Below are 17,158 nucleotides of genomic sequence, written 5' to 3' on the forward strand. Positions count from 1 at the left end.
AAGGAAAGATGCAACATCTCTGCTCCCATGAAGGTCAGGGATTGCCTTCCTCTCCTTCCCTACAGTTACATAGAAGGTCATGGGAATTCATTTGTGAACTCAGGGTGAAGAATCCTGGCTTGATTGATCCAGATTGGATTACAATTCAGGCTGATCACACTGGGATAATCACACAGCTATTACTCAAGATCATTTCTCAATCAATAGCAAGCTGTGCTCTTGTTTGCTCTCTCAAATAAAGGACACTTAGCAGTAGCTGTAAGGGAACCAAGTCATTAGTCTGCAATATTTACTACTGACATGGTGAAATAAAGGCAATAATTTATGACACCTTATGTTTTTCAAACAGGAGGATCAGTGCAATTTATTAAGTTAATAAGACATAGTCTCAATTTTTCAAAGGGAGAAAGGGAATGAATATGATCCTGACTTAGGTCAGAGTTTAGCAAGCAAAATATGATTAAAGATGTTGTATGTCATATTCTAATGCATTGTCATAGATCCTGCAGCTCTGGCATAGCAAAGTAAAACAGTTATGCCATATTTGTGTAGATTCTCTGAAATCTGTGGGATAGCACAACCTGGAGACCCATTGCAGTTCCACTGAGTTGTATGTGTTTTTTAGCACTCATTTTCAGAAGGAAGGATCTGGCCTTGCTGCAGTGCTAAAGAGAAACACAGACATGAGAGCAGAAATGTTTCCTAAATCTCTATTATTAATCCAAACTGCTTGAACTGTTTGCAGTATGTGATGCAGGGCAGAATCATGTCTATAAAATTGCAGATGTAGGTCTGTCCAAAACAGCATCTAAAAAGGTAACAACACAAGGAATGCTAACTTAGCAATTTTTTCTCTGTGGAATCCAACCCCAGGTATTCAAAAAATGCTTTAAAAATAAGTATGCACTTCTCTGCTGCTTATTTTTCTTTTCTTGGGCTCTACTATTATAACTTTTTTGCTTACTTTTCAGTAGAATAGCAACTTTTTCTCAGAGCACTTTGTTTCAAAGACTTTCTTTTATGTTCCTTCTAGCACTGGGCTACTCGAACACCTGTAATTTAAAGCTTGTCCATTTGTTTCTTAACAGCAATATTTTTTTCTTTTGTGGTGGAAAAACTAAAACCAAAACTCTTGAAGCTTTTGTCCTGTACAGACAGATGACTTCTATTTTCAGATGACATAAATAACAGTTTCTAAGGGGAGTTAACTTCTGACTTTCTACAAAAAAAAAAAATTTGAATCAAAAAAATGTTTTGAGCCCAGTTCTGCTTCCACTCAGACACTGTTTGTGGAGATCTGTAGTAATCCCAGCAAAGGTAATTTGCCATCTGACATCAGGGTCATGGTGGAGAAGGCTTGTGCATGTCCAGAAACACTGTTTGTGGCTTGTTAGGAAGATATTTCATGCTTCAAAATTCACTAAGATCTCTAAAGCTCAAACATCAGATGAAGGGTTTGAAATAAAGGTCTATCCTCTTAATCCATGTTGGAGAAATCTCAAAATGTTGGATAATGGTTTTAACATTGAGTCCTTCTCTAAATTTAGCTTTTCACATCAGAGCAGCAAATTCTGCTCTCAGATGAACAAATTGCAGGCACATGCTGGTTATTGGGAGCAGAAGTAATCTTTGATACTGATGGGGTTATTTCAAAGATCAGGACTTGTGTTTGGGGTCATCCTAAATGAGTTCTGTTCTTTTTGACCTTGCCAAGGAACTGAGTGAAGTTATTTGAAGGTCTGACATGACTTTTTCTGTTGTTCCCTGAAAGTAAAATAAGAAACCCTGGCAAACAAGGGGTGGGTGTAAATCAGGTGGGTTTTAACATGCTTTGCAAACTGTCTCTGTCCAGGGGTGGGCTAAGTTTGGAAGCCCATGTTGGTGGTTAATTCATATTTCTCATAGTAAATGCCATTCATTCCCATGCTAAAGAGGTAGAGATGACAAAGATCATTTCACTCTTGCACAGTTTGTTACTGAGAGTGTAAAAAATTTTACCCTGCAGCCAAATGGATCTCAGTTACTCCTAAATGTGTGAAAATGCCAAAGTCATAAGTTTTAGCTGAAAGCAGAAATAAAAGGGTCTTATGTACTGTAAAATTATTTCAGACTAGAAAAAAATGTATTGCTTGGACTAATCAAGTATTTAGTCAAGTTCAGCTGTTTGTATTGTGACCTGACTTGCTCTGTAACAAACCTAACTGGACATAATCAATTTTTCAAAGGAAAGCTATAAATTTCTTTTAATATATTCCTATATATATATGTTTCTATGCACTATATCAGTGTGTCTTACACACTAATATGTGTGTTTAATCAGACAGCCTGAAAATTCCCTGCAAGTTTCCTCCCTATTTTGGTTGCTTTGTTTAGGTTATTTTTAGATCCCTTAGGATTCTAATTCTCCAAAGCACTTTCAGCAAGGCTTGTAAATCTTTGCAAAAGAGGAGCAGAGTGAAGGAGCATTTATTTATCAAGTCTCCAGGTGCCCAAAGGTGTTCCCTATATTTTCTAGCTATGCCTTCTAGTCCTGTAGGATCTTTTGGGGGCAGATCTTGCTCCCCTCTAGAAATTAATTGACTTGAATGGAAAAAGGAGGTCCTGTGTTTCTGGTGTTGTGGGTGTTGTAGATGAACTAAAAAAATGGGATTTTTTTCCTTAATATGTTTGTTTCTTTCCAAGGATTGCTGAAGCTGCTGCCTACAAAGGTTGTATGATCTCAGCAAGCAGTTATCTTATCTCTATCAAAGTGGAACCTCTACCCAAGCTGTCCCACAATCTGTCAGGATCTCCTCTCATTACCATCCAGCTCACCCACAAGTTGGTAAGTGAAATGGAAACAACCAGTTTTGTCTACAGTCAGGACTGTTGAAACCTTCACTGCCTCTGATGACTTCTTTGTATTTCTCTTGTAATTTTTGTGGGTGTTTTTAGTAGCAGTTCTGATGGTATTTGTGGCTACAATATTATGTTTTTCCAATCACTGCCCTTCAATGACTTGTTTCTGTCACTGGAAAAAGTTGATTAGTGAACATGTTGAAAAGGAAGGTGAAATGACAAGTACAGCTTTGGCCTTTCTGTGTCTGTTGTTCTATGGGTGTGTTTGTGCATTCTGCAGCAGAGTGGAATGAATTGCTGCTTTCTCATTAGAGCTGTCAAGAACAAGAATTCACTTCTGATTTTTGTGCTTGGTCTTAATCCACACGGAGATAACTGAGGGTTTGGAACATTCCAGGGAAGAAACTCCTCCAAGGGCAGGTACAAGTATGCTGGGCAGAGCATCTCTGGGCTAGGAATGGAGCAGGTTCAAATCCCTGTTCTAGTCTGAACTGCCCTTTCCAGAGAGCCAAAGGTCTGAAAAATGAGAGCTAAGAAATATGACAGTCTGAGAAAACTTGGAGAAAAGTTTGAATAAAACTGATCCATTTTGGTAAAGCATTTCAATTTCACCAAATTAACAAGTTCCAGCAAGAAACTGGAAAAAATAGCTGGTTTTGGTTGCTTTTGGAGGAAGAGGTGTCTCTGTCTTGTCAGTGGCATGGAGAAGAGCTGAGTTCCAACTCAGGTGCTGGCAAGAGGGATACAGAACCTATGACCCACTTAGAGCACAGAATGGGAATGGAAATGAAAGACTGAGGTTCTTAAATATTTCCTAGGAAACATTTCTTAGATGTTCTTCTGAGAATTTTATCATATTTTTCTTTCAGTGGCTATTTTCAAGCTACTTTATCTTCTTCCTGTTGGGCCTCTCATAAAGATAAAGCTACAGAAAACATAGAAGTGAAGTGTTGTTGTTTTGCTGACAGTTTTTCAAACTAAGGACTCCTAAATGTCCTTATTGGCCTCTTGGAGGCAGGCAGTGGTGGAGTGAAGGCTGTATTTTGTGTAGATGATTTACAAAATGTGCTTTGCTCTATTTATCCAGCTTTTCCTCATGCTGTAGTATGATGATTTGGTTGTGGGGAAGATGCAGAGTGAAAAGTTGAGTAGAATGTTGCAGCTCTGCTGAGGTGGGAAATACACTGAATCTGATAGGAAGAGGTTTTTGCCTCTGACACCTATGGCTTTCAGAATATAGTTTATCTTCTGGCTTTTAATTAATGGCTAAGTTTAATATCAAGGAATGGATGAATAGATTATTCCAGTTACAGTGGCCAAATCTGTTCTCTTTTACATTGCTGTGTCTTCAATGAATTTCATGGAATAATTCTCAACAACACAAACTTAGGAATTTACTTGTGAATTTACTTATAAATTACTGAAGAAAATTTACAGAAGTAAATTGAAATGGATTTACTGAAGCAGATTGGGAAATGACTACATATTCCTGGAAGGTTTTGTAGGATAGCAGCACAGGTCCTTTCTGTCATCCTACATATTATTTTACCCTGAAGTGGCTTCATTTGGTTGAGTATGACCCCTCTTAAAATAAAAGTAGGATGTAAAATGCAAAAGAAATTCTGGCTGCAAAATCACTGTGCTTAAGTATAGGCTTTAAAGAGTAATAGGCAAGCTATTTATCTAAGTTTATGATTGAATAGTATGATTAAACTGAAAGCATAAAATCTGGCCCAGAAACCTCTTTTATCCATTAAATATTGTAGGAATGGGAGAAACATTTGAATTAGATACCATCTCATTCTTATAGTTGTTTGCTTCCCATAATGTTCTCAGTTTAAGTGTAATAAGAAAAACTAAAAAATACCGAGTCCAAACAAATCATTTTTCTTTTTTAAAGGTTTGAGTCTGACTTTTAAAATCTTTTTCTTCTAATATGTATAGGAAAATGCCAATCATTGAAACAGAAAACAAAAGGGAGTCAAATAAACCACATCTATTTTAGCAGATAGTTATAAAGGGAATGTCTGTGAACTGAGTATCACCTCCAGAAACAAAACTTCACAGAACATTTATCATTCCACAGCTCAACTCACAGTTGGTTAAATCTCCTCCTAGGCAAAGATTCTCTGGGTTTCTCTGAACCTGTCTGCATTTCTTACATAGCTCTTAGGAGCTTGTGAGATGCTTAAATTTCTCTCTTTTTTTGAAACATGGGATGGTCCAAACTGAGGCTAATATCTAATGAGTTAGTTTGGAATGCAGGGAATATTTATAAATGACATGTCAATGATTCCTTTTCTGGAGAGCATCATAGGGCAGAGGGCACAGGAGATGAAGGGTGACAACCTGGGGGATGAATTGGAGGCTAAACTGGGGCTGTGGAGCACAGGAGTGAAATGACCTCATAGAAAATATAACATATATATGTATAATATTTGGTGTTAATACCACAGGTGCAAGGACCAGGGAGACTAGACTGGGGACTCACCTCCATCAGAGAGGGTGAAAGAAAAAACCATCAGTAATTACAGCCATTAGGCCTTGATCTTCAGGCTCACAGCTAATTTCTCATGGGACCAGTACTGCTGATTGATATTCTAGCAACAGAGCAGGCAGAAAATTTTCTGGTCAAGCTTCCATTAGTTTTCTAACTTAAAACAGAATTTCTTGTGATTCAGGACAAATAGGTCATCCCATTTTTTTTCACATGATTAAAATATTATTTGTTTAAATTCTTCTTTTGAAAAAAAGACTCTCTGTGGATAGGATAGATGTGTATGTTTCACTACTCAGAGTGTTTTAATCATCACTATTTTAACAGTTTTTGTTACAAAGTCCCAAACCCTATTTTTTTTCTGGTTACTCTTTCTTTTACCTTGTGAGCATATTAACAGCTTTAGAAATATTGTTGTGCAAGAAGTCTTCATCAAGGATTTTAAACTGACTTGTTTGCATAAGAATACAAAGTGATTACATGTTTTAGTCTTTTTGCCATTCTGAGGAAGGTTTTTCTGCTTGTCCTACCCACAGTGTCCACTTTTATAACACAATAACATAGCTGGGGGTGAAAAGCAATTCTCATTTTCCTCTTCTGTTGATATAAGATAGTCTTTTTTCTGATATTAGGGGATCATTCAGGGCCTTTTTGCTTGGGACTTCTTACATATTAAAGAATTACATTAATGGATTTAAAAAATGATGATGCTTTGCTCTTCACCAACTTGGATGAACTATTGTCTCCAGCAAAAAAGATCTCAGAAATCAACTAACACCTTCAGTGTGTGTGGGAGGATGTGAAGAGTGATGGTAGTTTGCAGCTGGAAGCAACTTAGTCTCGACCTGTGCAGATGTTTTGTAATGAGGCAACAGTACATTTTGTAAAATGATTGTCCTGAAAAAATAAATCTGGTTTTAGGATGAGGGGTTTTTTTTTTTCATAGCAAGAGCAACAAGAGAAAAACTAACATTTCACTTCTGTGATCCAAGAAATTACAGCACAGGGTAGAAATTTAGAAGAGATGAATGTCAAAGCTGAAATGCAACACAACACGCTCTGAAAAAAAAGTCAGAAGAGGCAACAGAGGGAAAAATGGTGTCAAACTGCACCAATATTTTGTACACCCCATGTGGTTATGTAGCATAGACCTTGACTTTTGACCATGCTGAAGTCACTTTTTGACACTCATGGAGACAAAGTATCTATAAATTCTGATTTCCTGACTGTCTTTCAGCTTATAGAAATAGCAGCTTGGTAGAAATCCAGGCATAACTGGTACAGAGAGGACAAAGAACTGATGAAGGTGATGAGATGAAAGTCATGCCCTGGATGATGCAGCAGAGCACAGAGCTCACAGCTCCATTGATCCCTTACTGTTGACTGGCACTACAGAGAAAATTGCCTTACATCTAGAAAAAAACTTTTTGTACACTAGTTTCAAGCACTACAAGTTTTCTCCAGGGCTTTATTTCCTCTTTGCTTTTTGCAGAAGGGAAACATGTGCAGCTGCAGTTTGGGAGAGTTATAAGCTCCTGGCTGTTACACCCTCTGTGAGAGGTCTCACATGAAGATTAGATGCAAATTGGGAATTCTTAATGCAGCTGGTTTTTCTCCCAAATATAATTTGGGGAAAAGCCACTTTAAAGATTTGTTTGATTCTGGGAAAAAGATGTGTTTTCCTATGATCCTACCAAGGTAGGACTAATTGAGCATTGTTCCATCTCAGCCCTTTGCTGCTTGTGGTTCATTTTAACAAACAGAGTGCTTGGGGAATTTGCCTGACCATGAAGTGTTAATCTTTCCTACTATATTATTGTACTGAATCATTCAAACAGCTGCTGCTCTTCTCACTTTTAGGAACTGCTTCTGCTCTTTTACACTCTGCAGTGAATGCTTCCCATCAGAACCCCACTGTGCTCTGCTTGCTCTGTGCTCCTCTCTGCAGCTTCAGCAATGAAGCTTTATCAGCTTTTCGGCTTAATCCCATCTCCTATTCTGTTACATGACTTTCTTAAATCTCCAGAACCAGGAGTCATAGGAGAGCATCAGCATTGATTGTAGTTAGTGCAGCCTGAATGTCTGGGAAGTGCCCCCTGGGGTACTCCTTGGGAGGTGGTAAAATGCAGAGAAAAGCTGGAGTTGCTCTTCTCTAAACTGTGCTCCATTTATAGGAAAGTGCTGCTAGTCCTTTTGCAGTTCAGGGAGATAGAGACAAGGTTAAGGAACCATTTTCACTGAGCTTTTAATGAGGTAATGGGATTTTTGCCTCTAAAAGGTACTTGAATGTTATCCTTCTTTCTTTTTCCTGGGCATGCAATATCCTGAGGTTTGTTTAACATGGTTACTGATAAGAAAATAAAATAAGGGAATAACCAATTCCCATTTGTACACAAATATTAGTGCTGTTATGAGAGAGACAAATCAATGTGGAGCCAATTTATTTTTATGGCAAGTTAAGTGTTGACTAATTTATATATCGATTCAGGAAAAACAGTGAGTCTTGCCCACACCTGCAGAACAAAGGTATCATTTTTCACTGGATGGACTTTGACAGAAGGAACTTGACTGAAACACAATTAAAATTGTGACTCTTGCAGAATGTGCCACAATGAAGCAAAAAGAAAAAAATATAATAAAGCTTGTAATTTAAAAATCAATACAAAGTTTGGCACTTTATTACACAAGTGAAATCCTTGGTGTAAGGAACACAGGAAATCCATTGAGTTCACAAGAGAAATGATCATAGCTGCAGCTAATTTTTTTGCTCCTGGGCAACCTTAAAACACCAGTAGTCATTAGGATGAAATACAGCACCTCTTACCAATACAGCAATAGTTTTGTATTGTTAATGTTATTAACAGGAACACCCCAAGACTTATTTTCTCATAGGAATCCATTCTAAAAGCCTAGAAATGTGTGGTAACAAAAGCTATAGATTTTCATTAAGCACATTGAGGATGGGCTGCTGGAAGAGTCAGGATTGCTTTGTAATAAGCTAAAATTCACAGAAGGTTTAATTTCCTTATCAGAACAGGCTTAAATCTTCGGAGGCACAATACTTTCCCTGGGTTATCACTCATCTGTCATGAGATAAATCCTCAATATTCCTTTGTAAATGAGCCCTTTGAGGTAGATATTGCAGCAAGAGTTGCATCATGAGGTGATTGAATGTGTTCTGGACACATGCAAGTACAGTTTGCTTTCAGTTTTAAGTTCAGCTGCTGAGTTTTTCTGGGTATGTGGGTATTTTTATATGCAAGCTTCCACTTAGTATCTATAAAATTACCTCCTCCCTAAAGAAAATAACCACTGGTGACTGGACCCAAGTGTTATCAATCTATAGCAAAAAGCATCTGCTTTTTCTCTTTCAAATCTCAGCTTGCAAGTGACAGTGCATCAGCAGTTAAAGTGAGTCAATACCAAGCAATAAACTTCAAAAATCTTGCTGACTTGTACACCCAGAAGTGCTTTCCCCAGTTATCCTATTTTACAGAACTGTGACATCTTCTGCTACCTCACTCTGCCTTTGATTGAACATTTGTCACAGGAGGAAAAGAGAAAATTACAGAGTTTTACATTTGCCATGATCAAATCTGGCCCAGTGATGTAGAGTTCTGTCCCAGACATGAGCACAATCCTTAAATTCAATTTAGCTCTCTTGTTTAAGTCCCTCAGCCGTGACTCCATCCTCAAAGCATCCTCCCATGTGGCAATGGCTTCTTGCAGGAGTCTCAGCTAGTTGCACTACATCTAATGAACTATCAAGTTTTCTGCTATAAAACATTGTGTTTTGTTGCACAGCATTACTACAGGCAAATACATCTTTAAATGTCAAGAAAAGAACTTGCTGCAGAAGTGAGTAGCCAACATTCAGATGTTAATAACTTTAATATATAAAGTGATGAGCAAAGAAGTAAGAATCACCCCCCACCAGTCCCTGGGTCCTGTAAAACCTCTCTCAATGAGGTCAAGCTGTGTTGAGGTGTCAGAATTCAGCTGCAGCATTTGAAATTGCAAAAAGTGGAATTTAGATTCAAAATGCACAAATCATCACCTTTTTTTTTTTTTTTATTTATTTTGTTTTGGTTTTCTTAAAGGTCAGAAATAGTTTTGCTGATTGAGAATTTCAAAGTCACTAGAGTCAGACACTTGGGACAGTTTGTTTTCCAAGCTGTTTTGTAATAAGACCTCTGAAATATAAAGGGTAAAATTCTGATTTAATTATGATCCATGGTAGAACTGCTGACTCCCGTGGGGCCAAACTTTCAGTCCTCACTCTAATGGTCATCTAATGTTGCTTTCAGACTGGTACAGCTTCATTCCTCATAATAATTTGAAGAGAAAACAGAATCAAGTCCAGAAACTAGAAAGGAAGATTTGTTTTTGATAGTTTGTTTGTTGATTGTTCTGGCAGGCAGTGTGTTTAATGAGCAAAAAATCTAATGCTAATCTCTCCATGAGTTACACATTGAATAATCCATGTCAAAGCAAAAGGAGAAAGGACTTTTTGGATCCTCTGGACATGTTGCTTTAACTCTAATCAGGCTCTACTCAGTTTGGCTTGAGCATCTATGTGGTTAAGGTCCAAATAAATTTCCATGGTGGAGGGAAGTGTAAGGAACATCTTCTTGTCTGGTTTTCTTGTTTTGTTAGTTTTATCCTTTACATTTCAGCTGCATCACGTTGTACATTGTCAGGGTTCATACTGGAAGTCTTACACTGGCAAACTCCTAAGATCTAGATTTTCTTAAGTGATTTATTTTTTTATTATGTTCTCACATACAGCAATTAAATCAGTGTAAACCATCTACCTAAGTGTCAAGAACTGCTCTTAAGCCAGTTTTCTGTGTTGAACATCTTCAGTGTATCTCTGAAAAGCAGAGATTACCAGTATCTCTGGTAATTCTGTCTCTCAGAGGTACCACTCATGACTAGCCTATTGTACATTCTCCCTGAGATGCTTTGGTGTAACCTGTTATACATTCTCCCTGAGATGCTTTGGTGTAATAGTTGCTAGGGTTTTGTTTTTTTTTCAGCAGTGGTGAACTCAAAAGTTTAGTGCTAAGTGTTGAGGGAGCTAGGCTCCTTTTCTTCATTCTGCAGAATTTGAACTCTTTGCTCATGCTCTTTTGCCTTTTAGATTGTGGGTTTGCATTTCTCTCTCACCAATCCAAGACATTGTCACATACTTGTTTTGAAGTTCTCCTTAACTTCTGGCATGTCTGCCCATGTCTCTGTGAAATCTCTTAAGCTTGCAGGAATGATTTCTATGGCATGAATGACTGATATTTAAATCCATATGAATGCATGATGCTTCGCTTAGAAAATGGTAAATATGCTAAATATATTTTTGACTTTCTGACTCACGTTCTGCTGCCTTTGAAACATGTGCAAAAATGTGATCAAAATGAGCAGGTAATGAAAGGCAAATTGTTGTGAAAATGGAACATGTTTAAATTGGGTCTTTGGCACATGTGGAAATGCCATAGGTTATTTCTTTTAGTGTCTTGAAACAGTTTGGTTGGTTTTGGGGGGTTATGTGTTCAAAAGAGTACGAGATCTAGAAGGATATGGATAGTCACAGGAAATTTATTCATTTGGATGTGCTGCTAACTCATAGAATATTTAAGCTTTTTGAAAATGAAACTCCTCCATGTTGGCTTGCAGTTGAGAGGGATTGGACTAGGAATTTTTGAAAGTTGCCAATGGCACACATTAAACATGAATGATGAATATAAGGGAGTTCAGTATGGTTTTGTGGAACTCAGAAAGTTTTTTTCATGATAATGAGGGTTGAAAAGTTGTCTTCAGCATTGCTGTTCTGGTGAAAAAGAGGTAGTGGAGAGTTTCCAAAAGGCATGAATTTATAGTTAGGAAAAGGAGGATTTGAAAACACCAGAAATCCACTTAATGTAAACTGATATTTCCCCCACTTTAAATATTCACAATTTCTGCAGGAAAGTGTTGTATCTCCTTGGACCACTGAGTGGGAAAACTAAAATATGATCTGCAGTCAGAGTGGAATTCTCACAGCCATAATAGAAAAGTGGGAAATTTTGAGGGAGAAATACCAGTTTAATAAAGCAAAGATTATTGCTCTGATGCTGGTGATGAGCAGCATTAGCAGAGAAATAATTTCACAGATTTTTTGAATGAATTTGACCCTTTTTATTATACCCCTGAGCTGTTGCATTTAACCAGCAATGGGAAAACAAGGCACCTGCTCAGCAGTGGTGAGTGTGATGCCCTTTGCCTTTCCCCAGTGGCATTTCTCAAAGCAAACCCAAAGGCACCAAGTGGTGCAAGGCAACTCTGAGAGTGCTAATTACAGGGCAGGGCTAGGGCTAAGTATAGGCTATGTTACAGGAACATCACCCATCTAAAACACTGCTTGCATTTAGTTCACACAATATAAATAAAAACCTTGGCTTGGAAAGAAGTGTTAATTTGAGAAATGGCAGAGGAGTTGTACTTTGGAGAAGTCAGTGGATGGTGAATTTCTGGGTTTACTTGTTCCCCTCCCCACTGCCTCTTCCCCCAGGCAGCTGAACTCCACTTCTGTTGGTAGATAATGACATTAACAGCTAGGAATAGAAACTTGGAGTTGTTGTTCTAGCAGGAAATGTGCAGCTGCTAAGGAGGGATTTTCCCTTTTTCTTAAAGGAGTTGTACTTTGGAGAAGTCAGTGGATGGTGAATTTCTGGGTTTACTTGTTCCCCTCCCCACTGCCTCTTCCCCCAGGCAGCTGAACTCCACTTCTGTTGGTAGATAATGACATTAACAGCTAGGAATAGAAACTTGGAGTTGTTGTTCTAGCAGGAAATGTGCAGCTGCTAAGGAGGGATTTTCCCTTTTTCTTAAAAAAAAAAAAAAAGAAAATAAAAAGTGTAGCTCCTTCCCAACTTGAGGCAACGCGAGCTGGCTCAGCACCGAGATTCCTATCAGGACAGGGCCAGCCAAGAGGAACTGCATTGCAGTGACTCACCCCAAAGCCAACTCTGCATACCTTCCTCCTCTGCAGCCACTCACAATAAATTTTAGTCATCTTGGTCTGTTCAAGTTCTGATTTGATGACTTACATATGCTTTGAAAAGGGGAAAGTGTCGAGAGGAGGGAAGAGCTTACAGGATAACACGTTCAGTTTGACAACCAGAGCATCACAGTTGAGGAGAGAGCAAAGAATGTAGCAACAGGTTCTAAAGGGATTACTCGTGTGATTTGAGAGGTAGAAGAAATGAAAATCATGAATAGACAAATCCCACGAACGAGTAAAATGAAATAAAAAGAAATGTAATGAATTTGCCATAAAGAGGTTGGATATTACAAAGTTCTAATTCATTATATTAACCTGTTCTTCAGAAAAAAACCCAACAAAAAACCCTTTGCATTTTCCATTTGAATTTCTTTCTTTTCATGAGTTTTTAATTTTCTGAGTGTTTCCTTTGAGAATTATTTTTTTTCACCTCATCAGACTTTGATGTTTTGCTTTTATCTGCTCTTGTGGGTTAAGTCTGGAGTTGTCTCTTACATATATCTAATGCAAAGGTATGTTTTGCTTTTATCTGCTCTTTTGGGTTAAGTCTGGAGATGTCTCTTACATATATCTAATGCAAAGGGCTGTAGAATATGCTCTATATAAAGATCAGTTTGGAAATCCTTATGAAGCTAAGTGTAGAAACTAATGTCTCAGAGGCACAGGCAACTTTTGGTTAAAAATCTACTGATCACAGAGAAGTCAGAAATAGATATGTTTCTAATATTGGTTAAAATAAATTCTTAGGATTAGAGCAAGTCTGATCTGCTCAACTGGTACATTTTTATTTGTCACATCTATATCTGTATCTATGTTTATATGTATCTATACATAATCTATATCTATATCCTAACTTACTCATCTTATAGTTTGCTGTTTATATATTTATATGTGTGCCTAATGTTAAAATTAAACACTATATTGCTGTAAAATGGGCAAGAGCAGGGAGTGCTGTGCCTGATAATGTGGGTCTTTAACTAAGTCTGAGAGCTTTGGTAGAAGGAAGATATAATGATCCATCCTAAAATTAAACTTCTTGCTTGTATTTTACATATGGTGCACTGTATGAAGGGCTTACAGGGTTAGGCTGATGCAATGTACTTTGACAGATTTAGGGTGGAATTAATCCCTAGATGTGAGTGAAAAATGTTTAGTCACAAGCTTTTAGTCCAATGTAAGTCATTAGCTCCATTATTTTGCATTCATGCTAACCAAAGAGGTGTGAAATAAATTAATCCTGTGTAGTATGGCTAAATCTCTTTGCTCAGTGCAATAACTGGTGATGTTATTGAAACTTTGGAGATTTTTTGCTGTGAGCTACCTCAGGACTCTCTGTACAAATAGGAAGAAGGGGAAAAGTTGTGTAAAGCATCAGAGCACCTTGTTTCCAGGCCTTGGAGAGATTGCTGTGATGTGCATTATAGGTTGGTATGAAAAGCTAAGTGAGATCTAACACTTTTACAGTGCATCCCCAGCACAGTGAACACTTTTTCCTTCCCTAGTCTCTCTGTGGCTATCAGGTAGGGAATGTCTGAACTGATTGCTCAAGAAGATGTCTAATTAATAAACTTAGAGGGGGAAAAAAATATCCTGTGGCACTTAAGATTGGTTTTTGTGTTAAGCTGAGTGTGAGTTATGCTGCTCTTCAGCAGCAATTTTTGGAGTTGACTTTTTATTAGCCTAAAGATGCTTTAAATTATTTCACTAGCAATAACTTCAGGAGCACTGCTGTCTGTATTCTTCATTTCTTGTTTCTGTCTGCTATGATAATGAATATAAAATACAGCTTGAATAGACAGCAAAAGCACAAGTTTGGAGAAAACATCAGACACTCCAGGGAATTTAGTTTTCCTGAGGGATGTTTGTAATTATCCAGTTACACTGATGAGATCTTACTGGTTCCCATTTCTTATTAGGAATGGCAATTCTACCCTCAACAAGTTTCAGAATTTCAGATTTGAGAGAGAAATTTTTGGTTGGTTTGTTTGTGGGTTCTCCCCCCTCAAACTAAAACTAAGTTATCTTGATTTTTGCATGTGGCAGACATATGATAATTCTTATTTTAGGGGTTTTATTAAAGATGCTCAGAACTAGACTGGGGTTTTTTCTTATTAAGAAAGTCAGCCTTGCAAAGTAGTGCTATTAATTATGCACTCTGACTATTATAAGCAAGAACAGTATTGAATTTTTGTTCTAATCTCTGATTTCTCAATTTCATTTTCCATGTAATGGTCGTGTTGGGATTCATACAAAATCCCTAGATTTATGTCAGTGTTAATGTCCTGTTTTCCATTTATTTTGAAACATGAAACTGTGTGTATTGACATGATCTATTTTCTAGTCAAGTGTTCTTGTTTGCTCTTGCTCAGACTGGGGAGAAAACATGGCTCTAGAAATGGGCTAAATGTTTACTGGGAGCAGGTTCTCATATGGAGCCAATCAGCAAGAGTTCATGGAAGTGAATAAAATGTTGCCAATTTGTACTGACCACACATCTCCTCCAGGACATTCTCAAGCTCAGTGACAGTGGCCCCAGAGCATTATTGTACAGCAAAATTGTACTTTTAAAATGGCTAAAATTTTCCAAAAAGTTACTACTTCAAACCTGTTGAACACTGCAGTGAAAATGTGTCTCAGACCATGATTTCAGATTGGCATAGCAAAGCTTTGAAACTTTAACTCTTAAAGTGAAGCTGTTTGATGAATGGCAGAGCACACTTAGAGAGGAGGTTGAAATCTTCCCTTTCTTGGTCCTGTGACTGTAGTGTTGAGTCCTTCTAAACTGTCACCAAAGGAGCTGTGACAGCTTCACGTGTTTCTCCTTGGCAAAGCAGTTGGGCTTTATATAAATTCCTTCAAGGAGCAGAAATATTTACATTGAAAATCCGCCAAGAGTTAGACAAAGTGTTCGTGGGGGTAAAGGAGGTGTGGGCGAAGGAAGAAAATCATCCAGGGAATAATTTAATGTAGCAGAAGAAAATATAGCACAAACACCATTTCTGTTTCAGAGAAGCACTGCTTTGCTCTTGGGAACAGCTGCCAGTGTGAGAGGAATAGGTATGAATTCAGCATCCTCTGAGGGGCTGAGTGCTCCTGCAAAATGACTGAGTGCTGTCAGCTCTTTCAGAGAATCAGAGAATCAACAGGGCTGGAAAAGAGGTCCAAGATCATCAAGTCCAACCCTACCGTGGTCACTAGACCATGGCACTAAGTGCCACATTCAGTCTCAGCTTGAAAACCTCCAGGGATGGTGAATCCACCACCTCCCTGGGCAGCACATTCCAATGTCTGATCACTCTCTCTGTAAAAAAAATCTCTTCCTAATCTCCAACCTAACCCTCCCCTGGCAGAGCTTGAGTCTGTGCCCTCTTGTCCTGCTGCTGGTTGCCTGGGAGAAGAGACCAACCCCCACCTGACTCCAACCTCCTGTCAGGGAGTTGCAGAGGGTGCTAAGGTCTCCCCTGAGCCTCCTCTTCTCCAGGCTGAACACCCCCAGCTCCCTCAGCCTCTCCTCATGGCACTTGTGCTCCAGTCCCTTCACCAGCCTCGTTGCTCTTCTCTGGACCTGCTCCAGCACCTCAATGTCCCTCCTGAGCTGAGGGGCCCAGAACTTCAGAGCTTGCAATGGAGTAAGATTAGGGTCAATTTCAATCTCTTGGGTCAACACTTTTGCTAAGTAAGGTTCAGTTAGATAAGGACTTTTAATCTCTTGGGTCAACACTTTTGCTAAGTAAGGTTCAGTTAGGAGCTCAAGGCCCATTTATGACTCCATTCATAGCCAAACTGGCAGGAGCAATGAAGGTGCACAGCCAGACAGATTGGATGCTGCTCAGTGCAGTCATGGCATGTGCAGGATTCAGCACACACAGCTACAGCACCAAACACAACTCTGTGTCTGACAAGGAAATTCCAGCCCTTAAACCCTACTAGTGATATGTTATCTGTCTCACAGGGAATTTTCTGCCTTATTTTCTTCTGTTGATTTCTCTTTAGCACTAACATCTACAGAAATGAAAGAGCAGCATGGGAATGACCAGTTGGGAGGGATGAAATGGGATGTTGTGTGCAAATCATTCAGTATAAAGGCTCCACAGAAACTCCTGAAGGCAGCAGGGAGGGAAGAAGCTCCTTAAAAATGTGTTGTTAAGCTTGATTATTTATTTTAAGAAACAAATAACCTTACACTTATCTAACCACCTTGAAGTACGTGGTGTCACTTTAATTTCAGAGTTAACCACACACACATCAAACCCAAATATATCCTGTGCACATAAAACCTGAGGAACGATAAAAGAATTCCCAGTTAAAAATTTATAAAAAGAATTGCAGAGACTTAGTGCTTTATTGTGGCAAAGTCTGTACCCAAGGGAACTAAAGCACAGCTTCAGTATATAGTGTATTTCTTTATTGTGTATTTTCATTCTCCATGGTCTGCAGACTGTAGATTAGCATTTTGCTTCCCTCAACTTGAATATTTTGTATATCCCAGAACTAGATTTACATATTTTAGCTCATTCTTTGGCTTTCTCTTGAGGAAAATTAGAACTCAGTAAATATTAACCAAAAAAAAAAGAGCCATAAATATTCTTCCACTTAAGAAAATAATGATTTAAAGTTTGCTTCCTGCCACTATCAACTGGCCAGCACAAAACAAATGTACTGGCAAGACTATTTAGCAAAGCATCAAATTTTAAGTGCTTACAGAAGGCTGTTCCTGGAAGGCAGACTCCAAAAAACAAGCTGGGACATTTTTTCCTAGGTATCTACTATTTTTTTTGATGTTTTAT

At 38.3% G+C, this 17,158-nt stretch overlaps 1 protein-coding gene across 1 annotated transcript in view; it reads left to right on the top strand.

Moving 5' to 3' along the window:
• GPR133 (G protein-coupled receptor 133) overlaps positions 1–2,824 on the top strand; it is a gene marked incomplete at its 3' end in the record, with an annotated part of 30,908 nt that extends 28,084 nt beyond the window's left edge. The window contains exon 13 of the mRNA XM_009078369.1: positions 2,683–2,824. Within this exon, the coding sequence (XP_009076617.1) occupies positions 2,683–2,824 (142 nt within the window). The remainder of the gene's footprint in view (positions 1–2,682) is intronic.
• Between the last annotated feature and the right edge of the window lie 14,334 nt (positions 2,825–17,158).

This window comes from Acanthisitta chloris, unplaced genomic scaffold, assembly GCF_000695815.1.
Source record: "Acanthisitta chloris isolate BGI_N310 unplaced genomic scaffold, ASM69581v1 scaffold10187, whole genome shotgun sequence".
NCBI lineage: Eukaryota > Metazoa > Chordata > Aves > Passeriformes > Acanthisittidae > Acanthisitta > Acanthisitta chloris.